The following is a 10,538-nucleotide window of genomic DNA, read 5'->3' as shown; positions in this document are numbered from 1 at the left end:
AACAAGCCAGTACCATATCGCAACCACGCCGATTATTTCCCGTAATGAAGCACCGCAGGAGCATTTAAGTTTCTTATAGGAACAAGCATGGCTTCTCCCCTCGTTCCCGACGCATTAGCGGAGATACGCAAACAAAAGTTAGGTACAATTGTGGAGTTTTTCTTCATTTGGCCCGGTGCGCGTAAGACATTGAACAATCGAGGAAAACAAGGGCCCACACTTGGCGCATCATTTTGGCCGCGACGCATGACCGGGCACGTTCATATCCGCAAGAGGCCCTTCGCCCCCAAGCTGTGCGTTTTTCCTCCTTGGGGGCTCAAGCGGGGGAAAGTGACAAGGGCGCGAGATACGCCGCGTCGAAGGTTGCGGCGAGACATTCGGCCTTGCGGTCTGTGATGCTGCTACTGCTTCTCCTAGCTGTCGTCGGCGCGTTGGGGCTGGCCCTGCTGCTGGCCACGCACGCGACCCGACGCCGTACGTGGAAGTACGTGAAGTGCATGCCAGGCCCCAGCGAATTTATCCCCATGCGCACGGTGCTCCAAGTGCAGCTCACCGCGGCAGCGCTCAAGAAACACGCGGTTCCTCCGAACGCCGGTGAGCAAGTGACGTGCTTTCGCTTGCTTGTGTTGCTCATTTAATGAGCCGCCGCTTCTTTACGACATTTGATGGGCGTCGGACAACTCTCGTCGTCATAAGGACGATAATTTATCACTAGCCCACGTTGGCTGCAAGATTTATCACTTCTAACGAACAACGTGTACTGTTGAGCCACTAGTGAAACGCGAATGTCCCGCAAGCAAGTGGAACACTGCTTAGGCATAGTTTACTTGAAATTATGACGCTAAATGTGCCAAAACTAACTACTTCACTCTCACCAGTGTCTCACATACCAGCGTTCCGAATGGAAGGGCCACCGTGTAGTTTGTTCCCGTCACTTCTTTCTCAAAGCCAAACTCGACAACTCGCTAGCCCCAGTAATGAAGGCAGAAGCTCGGGCTGCCCGTGTGCTCAGCGTTGTCTCTCTTGCCACTGGTTTCACCCGTCCAGTGCCGCTTTCATGAAGAGCTGAAAAGAAGGCTATACAGGTTGCGCTCATTATTTGAAGCGACGCTTTGTTTGCCTCGTCGACTTTTCCACCGCTGCTGCTGCTGCTGTAGCTATCTTGCACGCCGCGTCTGGGGGGGGGGGGGGGGAAGTGTTTAGAGCGTGTGTATGCGTAGAAGGAGCGAGACAGAGAGGAAAGATTACGTGAGAAACTAGTCAACACTTTTCCATCGCGTCGTATGTGCACAATGCCCTCTGTAGCTCCTTGGACGTCGACACATTAGTATCTTGACAGCTCTACGTATTCGTGACCCCCAAAAAAGCATTAAAGAAACTGCAGCGCTCGCCCTTCTACTAACGTGCAAGTCTAGAGGGGGGGGGGTAAATAAAATGGTGGAGAGGAGGCAGGGAGAGAAGCCCGAGAATGCGAAGAACCGACGCAGTGATGAAACGAGCGACTAACACCCTCGCCATTCTTCGCTCGCCGCTCCCACAGAGGGGGGAGGGCGGGAGAGGGAAAATGTGATGTGAGAAGGCAAGCGAACGCTACAGATACGACAGCGGCTGCGGGCGAACTCAAGCGGAAAATTGACGCATGCAGGGCGTGCAGACGCAAAGCCGCATTAAATCACCGAAGGGTCTAGGCGACACTACACGAGTGGTCGCACGTCAAATGAAAACTTCTGTGCACAGTGAAAGCTTTGCGTCCATGGCATTGCTCGAGGTCACGGGTTCAATGCCGACCGCACCAGCCGCATTTTTAGGCGAGCAAATAAAAAAGAACACTCGTGCAACGTTAAAGAATACCACGGCATCAAAATAAATCTGGAGTCCGCCACTACGGCGTGCCTCATTATCCGATTGCGGTTTTGGCACGTATAGCGCCATACTTACATTAAAGTTCAACATTTCTGCCATGACGGGATTTGCCGTGTCAGGCAATTACAATGCTGAACCCTCTCAAAGCCTATGGAAAATGGCGCGCAACAACGCTTCAAGCAAACACGCCTCCCTGTTTGTTCAGCGTACAACGCAGACTAGCAGCAGGGGTGCAGGGAACGTAACGATTAACAACAAGCCACCACTCTCGTGTCGGACGAAACGTTAAAGAAATTAAACATTCGCCGACAACATCACCGCTAATTATCGTCAATCAAAGCTAGCAGCGCAGAAAGCTTCACTTCCATCGATTGCCACAGTGCGTGGTCTCCGCGTAATTTTTTTAAAGCTTTCTTTGCTCAGCCCACCACGGTTTTGCGCCGGTCAGTATCTCGCAGGAATATATATTTATGTATACATAGTTAAATCATAAGAAGCCAACAAACAATAACACGCAGGACAGCATGGCGAAAATATTTTTTGTTCTTAATTGAATTAATTATTTAATAAATAAAGGGAAATAAAAGTGGATGCAAAAACATCGCAAGAAGTCGCACACTAAAAAAAGCTCGCCGTGCGGCCAAGCACGGTTAGTCATCTACATCAAACTACATCAAACTTACTACATCAAACTAGTATTATTTTAGGACAAGCCCGATGATGTCTGTTACCATGATGTATTAGCAAAACCATCATCTTTTTCTTTAACTCCCTAAGCAATTTGGTCATTATGGACAACTTTCTTACTGTTTAGTTTTTATTAGTTATTACAGTTAGCATGAGTTAAGTCGTAGGCTTGGTTTGAGCGGTGAAATAAATTTTATGCGTAAGTGTCAAATGAGCCATTGAGCGAAATGGAGCTCCACTAACTGAAACCTGTGGAGGTGCGAAGCAAGCAGTGATGCACCGCTAATAGGCTCATCTGCCTTAAACAATGGGCAATGGCTCATAACCCCGTAAAGGTGGCCTCCCCATTACGACGACAGAAGAGAAGTGAAATTCTACGATGGAATGATCAGCGGCAACGCAGCCAGCTGTGGAAGACGACGACTAACGCGGGAGCAGTGGCACGAGCGCATGCAGAGCGCGAGCACGAGCCGCTTGCTTATCGTGAATAGGGCGACAGGAGGTGCCGACAGCCCGGGTGCGTAAGTTGCTTTGCACCTAAAACAACTAGCCGTCTTCGGAATAAGCGTGCGACGCTCGACCATTTGAGCTACCATGGCACCGTTTTCCCATTCACTTTCTGGTGTATTTTTGTTTGTCTACTAGAACTAATCCTGGTAGTGTTAGCCAGCACCACCACTCACAGCCATGATAGGGATGTAGAACACTTTATATACCGCGGGCGTCACGTGAACTTTTTGGGTGAAGGCAACTGGTTAAAATTCGTATTACAGTTAATTTTTAATTTAATGAAAAGTACTTTGTGCAAATGAATGGCACTAGAACGGGCACTAAAATAGGTGCTAATTACGCCAAAATAATCATGGACATCGTAAGGTCAGAGTTTCTTGAGAGCTGCGTGCTGAAACCAATGATTTGCAAAATAATCATCGATGACGTGTTTCTAATCCCAGGTAGCACAAAAGAGATACATAACGTTTTCGTAGCGTTTATCCAAGACGATAAAAACGGTTTAAAGAAGACACCAGTGAGACAACTTCGTCGGTAAAACGTCGTATATGTCGGCTAATGTCCAGCTTAATTACTTTTCTGAGACGATCTATAACAGGTCTTAAAGACGTATACTCGAAAGGCTCGTCTAGAAATAGGATTGGGAAAGACACAAATAATCGCTTTGCCAGAGCTATTCATAGCCAATTTCTAAACGTTTTTAAGACGTTATCAAGAAGCTGGTCTAGAAATGGTCTTGAAAGGTTTACGATAACCTGAAACTAGTTCTCGCGGGTTCCGGATGAGTCGAAGCGTCAGTGTCGAGTGTAGCAGAGCTCCTGGTGCAGTGCCAAGCACTGCTGCCTCTACGCCGACGCATCCTCTACCAAGCCACATGAAAATGAACATGTCCACGAAAATTAATCTAGAATACCGCCTTTGGTATGCAGCAACGATGTTTACAACCAAAATGGGAATGAAATCCCGCTAAGAAAAAATGGGCGAGTCTGGACCAGCGTACAGGCCAGGCTTTTGCACTAAACGCGCATGAAATAAGGACAGTATGACAAAGCAAAAGTTTATTGAAAAAATAATACTTGTGCAAGATGTATAAGAAATGTATAAGAAATACAAATTAAATAAAATTAAAATACCCCAACAATGACTAAAGCTTGCAGCAACAATTCTTAATGAATTAGTAACTGATAAACAATGACTAGAACATACAAACAAAATTCGTAAAGTTTCTTATTTAGCAAAGTAAACAGCCCATGCTGTCAGATGAACAGGCTAGAGTTATTTAGAAATTGTGATCACAGAAACTGCCAGAAACAGACTGATAAATGCTAGATTTAATCGCATGGTTGCTGCCTACAAGCAATGTTATCAATAATCTAGCAGCTTGAAAAGAACACAAAAAGGAATAACGCCGCATACCATGAAACACAAACACTGGGAACATGTAAAAATCTAACATATTGCCTTTAGGATACATCAAATAATGTAATGGTGTGAGAATTAAAAGAACCATAAAACCAAATAGCAACACTCAAGTGAAAATAGTATAGAATACTCAAACGGGGAAATCAGTGTCACAAGTGAGCACCACTGTAATGCAGTGTACGATGAGACTTAGTAATGCTACATAAATATAATAATCTTAGCATTCTATTACACGAGAAATGGATGTATAAGCCTCATATTAGAAATTTGTATAAACCTGGAAATGAACTGTAATGCACTGGAAGTGCATTTAACCAACCGAGGAAGTAATTCTCGGTTTATCTGAAAAGCATTGTACAAGAGGCACATATGTACCACTCTGGAAAAAAACAGGCATAAGGTCGCAATGAATCATCTGCCAACCAATGAATACGTTTGTACACAGCCATGTTACACTTTGCACACATCTCCTGTTTTCTAAAGTAAAAAAAAAACGCTCTGAATGACAAAAACCTTTTACACAAATAACCCCGAGCAAATGCTTTACCAGTTCGCCCTCTAGCAGCCATCGTCACCTTCCTGGGCCGCTTTTTATACAGGGTGTTTCACTTAACTTGGGCCAAACTTTCAAATATGCAAATGCCACGTAGCGGGACAGAACCAAGGTAATGCTGTTTGTCGTTGCTTGGAGAAACTCAGGTTATTTTTTGCATTCCACCTAATTAGATAATTAGTCTTCATTAATTATTCAACTTCTCATTTATTACAATTAGATGAGTGTCAATGAGAAAATTGTAGAGCAACATGAAAAGCTCCCGATACAGCTTTCTGTTGCTCAATACGTGCTATATAAAAGCTTTTTTCCGAGTGCGAAATAAGCCCCCGTACACACTCAAAACTGCGGCGCGACTGGCCGCTCAAGCCAGTTTGCGTGTATTTTGACACTTATCTCATTGACACTTATCTAATTATAATAACTGAGAAGTTGAATAATTAATGAAGACTAATTATCTAATTATGCGGAATGCGAAATGTCCTCTGAGTATCTCAAAGCGACGGCAAACATTACCGTGGTTCGGTCCAGCTACGTAGCACTTACACATTTTTTGAAGCTTGGCCCAGTTAAGTGAAACTAGAGGCATGGGCTAGTCGGTACATACTCGACAGAGGAACAGCGCGAAAAGACGAAGGACAAAAACAGGAACACGCACCGGGGCTGATGTGTGTTCCCCCTTCTCGTCCTTAGTCTTTTCGCGCTGTTCCCCTGTCGAGAATGTATACGGCGCGCTTCGGCGCGTGTCTCGTACTGCAAGGTTAAAAAAAGGAAGAATAAGAGAGCTTCTTCTGCTTCTGCAATCGGTCCGAATGGTTCTCAGGTCTTTTACTAAAAGCGAGACTGCCGATCTTCGAGGTACTACATCGGAACGGTCGTTGTTGTTACAGCACCTCTTGCTGAATTGTCAGCGATGCGGTCGGCCAGCTCGGCATGATTGTCGAGGGACATGTCTTCTTGTGTGGTAGCCAAGGCGACCACCAAATTCTGCGGCAGGCGCCGAAGGAACAGTCGACGCAGCAGCGGGCGGTTTGCGTCCAGCCTACAATCACTAAGAAGCCGCCGCATACGACGTAGAAGTTCCGACGGTCGACGAGCTCCTCTTCGTTGAGAAGCTGCTGAAGCCGCCTGCGCGCAGGCACGGACTTGCGATCCTGCATCGTCGATTTGAAGTGGTCATAGCGTGTGATGTCGTGAGGTAAGCCCGGAACTCCTCAACCACCTCTGTCTGGAGAGTACCGAGACAGCATGGAGAAACCACACGCGCTGCGGGATAATGTGCCGAAGGTCGAAGATGGCCTCTACCTGAGTATATCAGGTTGCAGGATTTTGTGGCCTAAAGAACGGCCGATGAATCTGCAACGTGGCGAGGCCCTCTGCGCTGGTCGTTGGTCTCTCGTTGGTGGCATCGTCCATGACGTGGCGCTCACCGTACGATCACGTCCGGGTCACCAGGTTATAGCGACCGAGGTTAGGTCAACTTCAACAATGGGTGTCAGCGAGCGGAAGATCTGAGAGCCGTTTGGGCCGATGGCAGGAGCAGAAGCTTTTTTTATTTTTCTTCCTCTTTTTATAACCTCGCAGCTCGCAGCGTGAGGCTCGAGACACACGCGGCAGAGCGCGCTATGTAGATAAAAGGCGGCCGAGGAAGATGACGATGGCTGCTAGAATAACCACTTTCACATCCAAAAATATATGGCACAAATTATGTAGGACAGAACCCCTAGAACACATTCTATGGGATTGCGCACATGTACAAGATAAAAATGCAGTCTCCTCAGAAAAGCTTGGGGCGCGTTGGAAAGCCGCGCCGATCAGCTCAGATCTGCAAGACCAACTATGGGCCATCCAGCGAGCTCGAGAGGCAGCCGGGAGACAGGGTCTCTCTAACGCCCTTGGCGCGGCCTTGGCCTCAATCCACTGGTTTCAATAAAGTTGTTTCTCACACACACACACACAGTTCAGGCAGAATTACATTGATAAACAGCTTGGGAGCACACCACTTAACATTATGGAGTCCCGCTGGCAATGTAACTGTCGTACATGCTGGCACTTGAAATTTTTTATTGCGATAGCAATTATATGGACACTCCAAAGCAGATTTCTGCCGTCGGCGTCGTCGTTGCCGTGATGTTTCGTATGACGTCAATGGAGATGAAATCGTCGCCGCGCGCCGCCGAACGCTGTATGTGCGAGTGAAAGGGCGCGAGGGACGCGCTCTTTCACGAGGAGTGAACCCACGGCGGAGAACAAACGCGCGTTCTGCGCCGTGCTTCCTTAAGGGCTGCAGAAGCAGGCGTCTCTTTCCTCCTTTACAATATGTAGAGCACACGCGCCTTCTTCCGACGCGCGAAAAGCGGTGGGGGGGGGGGGGGGGGGGGAAGGGAGGTGACGTTTAGCTGTGGCACCAAGTGCCTATTTATATCAGAGGCTCCTGCAACAGTCGGCAACGCCGCACGCATTTTGCGCGAACGCGGGCAAAACGCCGACGGCGTCGACATTAGTTCTGCGTGTTGGCGGTGCTGCTGCATGTCCAAGTTTATACAGCTGATAAAGCTACTATCATTACTCCGTATAGCTCTCTACAAATTTGCTATCGCAATTGATGCTTCGCCTTTCAGGTGAAACTGCGACCACTTTTTCAATGTAGACACACTTGCTGCCCTGGACAAGTACGCCACATATTTGCACTGGTGCTCCATTTTGTCGAAGGGGACACGTATCCTGCACTACGCTGGTAGTTGAATTGTTTTGAATGCAAATGCAGTGGCTTCAGCAGAAACACTTGCCCACATACTACCGCTGGCATATACAGGGTGTCCCAGCTAATTTTAGCAAGAGTTAAAAATATGCCGCTGCACATTAAGACGACGCGACCAAATGCATGTAGCGGACTATTGTTTGGAGTAAATCACACTATCTTTTGTATTCGTATCAATTCCCTAATTAGCTTATATTAAATAACCAACTTATCAAACAACGAAGCAAAAAAAATTCAAATTAATAAGTTGTAGAGCGGTCTACAAACCATCCGATTAAACAGTTTCTAATTTTCTATTTATTAAGTATTCGTTTTTTTCCTCTTACTACAGATGCCTGCGAAATAAATAAAAAATACCACGTGACATTCTCGCTTGCGCGCCGTGTTTGCAGTGCTACGAAACGTTCCGCGTACAAACGAACATAACATTTAGCAGGGTGTGCTGCCGCTAAAACGCGACAGGGTAAGCGTTATCGCAGCGCAAGCGATTACGGTTGCTGGCGTAAATTGCGCAGCCAACGTCTGCGTCGCTGCCCTGCCGCTTTTTAAGGGGCAACGCACCCTGCTAAATGTTATGTTCGTTTGTACGCGGAGCGTTTGGGAGCACTGCAATCACGGCGCACAAGGGGTCATGTCACGTGGTATGTTTTGTATTTCGAGGGCATCTGCAGTAATAGGGAAAATACTAATACTTAATAGATAGAAAGTTAGAAAATGTTAATCGGACGTTTTGCAAACAACTCTACAACTTTCTCTTTGGAATTTCTTGCCTAACTTCGTTGCTTCAGAAGTTGGTTAAATAATCTTGACTAATTAGGCAATTAAACAAAATAGAAAAAATAATGACTTACGCCATGTAATAGTAAGCAACATGGATTTGGTCGCGTTCGATTGCATCGGCATATTTTTAAACTCTGGCTAAAGTAAGCTGGGACAGCCTGTATATGCACTTGCTCTTCACTTGGTAGCACCAGAGGTAGCACTGAAGTCGTCGCTCTAGGTGTGCTTGCTAGATAAGTGGGGACGCCTACAGATTCTTTCAAATTTTTGCAGCTTGTAATGAAACATATACCAGCACAATTAAGCTACAGTGTTCAAGATATACTAAATATTATTATGGCTTATCAAAAACATATGTACACAAAATATGCAACTACAACACAGTATTCGGGTCATAAAAAACATAATGAGTCGAACTATAAAAAATATTGCGTGAATTGTTTCGAACAGACTGCTCAATGAAATGAGTACATACATAGATTCTACATTAAATGTACCAAGCATTTCAAGTGAAATTAGCGACAGCTTAAGTAATATCATTGTAAATTGCGTTCACTCGCCCTTCCTGTGCTAGCAATCTGATTGCTTGCATTTCTTAAGCGATCTGGAAAACGCCCTTTAATTCAGACGAGGGAAGATGTCCCAATGTATGTTCATGTGTTCTCCCGCACTTTCAAAAGTGGGCACTGAGTTGATGCCAGTGGACTGAAATGAGAATGATCAGTTGGCACATTGCAAGGAAGCAAAAATAATTAAAGCAACTAGCGCTTCAAGCATTATCACGTTTTAGGTCACCTAGCTGTCAACTGCTCACTACCATTCAAGACACCACATTCAGTTACCATGCATTTCTACGATACTGTTCCGGTTAGTGGTACACTGTCGCCCTGTAATCGTATTTTCCACTTAGACGTCCTCGCAGGGCAATTTATGCAACTAATCATGCCCGAATCAATTCCGCACTGCCTTGGTTAAAATGGCTGTGTAGCTAACCCATCACATGGACTCGAAACAGCAAATGCTATGTACTCTCACCCTTCTACTCACTTAGTGCACTGACATGCCTAAATAGAGTTTCCTCTGGTCTGTCTGACGTACGCTAGGAAAATGTGTTGCACAAGGACCAAGAACCACAGCATGCCCTGTTTAGCGAAATGCATGAAGTGCGCGCAAATCGAAAGAACCGCGCGAGCACTTCTCGAACTCTGAGCGTACACATGGCACATGCACGAACTCGGCAGGCGGCCGACTAAATGCCGGCAAGACCGCGCAACGTAGAGTCCGACACCAGTCACAAACTGCAAATAATCATGACTACCTGGAGTAACAGGATATTTTACGCCAAGGGAATTCACGGTTCACGTTTGCAGCATCCGCTAGCGAGTTATGCACGGTATATGCGGTATCCATTCGCGAACTAGAAAAACTATAACAAGAAGAAAGCTACAATAGGCAGCGCAATATATAGCAACCATGCCGAGGTGCGAAAGATAATCGAATTTGCCCGTCTCAGATTGGACAGAAAGTTCCTCTATCTACCATGAAAAATCAATCACATATGATAAAACGGGCCAAAATACAATCGAGAACCTGAATCGCAAGCGATAACAGCAGGGTGTGGTACAGGCAATATTCTATGGGTGAGCTGTAGCACATGCAAGGCAAGGAAATTGGACGGGCACTTGACCTCATCTCGTGCGCTACCGTACCAGTATTGAATCATTAACAAAGAGCCTGTACGTCAGTTCTCTTGTCTGCAACATTCTTGCGAAACGGGAGACTGAAATACCACGTTCATGGCTGTCTAAAGGCAAAGTGCGCAGAGAGAGCAATGCCCGCCTTCGCATCCTGCCAAATTTGCTAGTTTCACTAAGGACCGTAGATATCGATGCCAGACACACAAAAGCAACATTTCTTATGACGTTCATCCTAATACTGAGCTTACCGCCTTAATTACAGCAT

At 46.1% G+C, this 10,538-nt stretch overlaps 1 protein-coding gene across 1 annotated transcript in view; it reads left to right on the top strand.

Moving 5' to 3' along the window:
- Nucleotides 1-382: 382 nt before the first annotated feature.
- The window catches only part of LOC119447252 (cytochrome P450 4V2), a 249,406-nt gene continuing 239,250 nt past the window's right edge, over nt 383-10,538 (top strand). The window contains exon 1 of the mRNA XM_037711486.2: nt 383-594. Within this exon, the coding sequence (XP_037567414.1) occupies nt 396-594 (199 nt within the window). The 5' untranslated portion in view covers nt 383-395. The remainder of the gene's footprint in view (nt 595-10,538) is intronic.

Source organism: Dermacentor silvarum, chromosome 1 (genome assembly GCF_013339745.2).
Source record: "Dermacentor silvarum isolate Dsil-2018 chromosome 1, BIME_Dsil_1.4, whole genome shotgun sequence".
NCBI classification, from domain to species: Eukaryota; Metazoa; Arthropoda; class Arachnida; order Ixodida; family Ixodidae; genus Dermacentor; species Dermacentor silvarum.
This window is presented reverse-complemented; position numbering and strand designations above follow the sequence as displayed.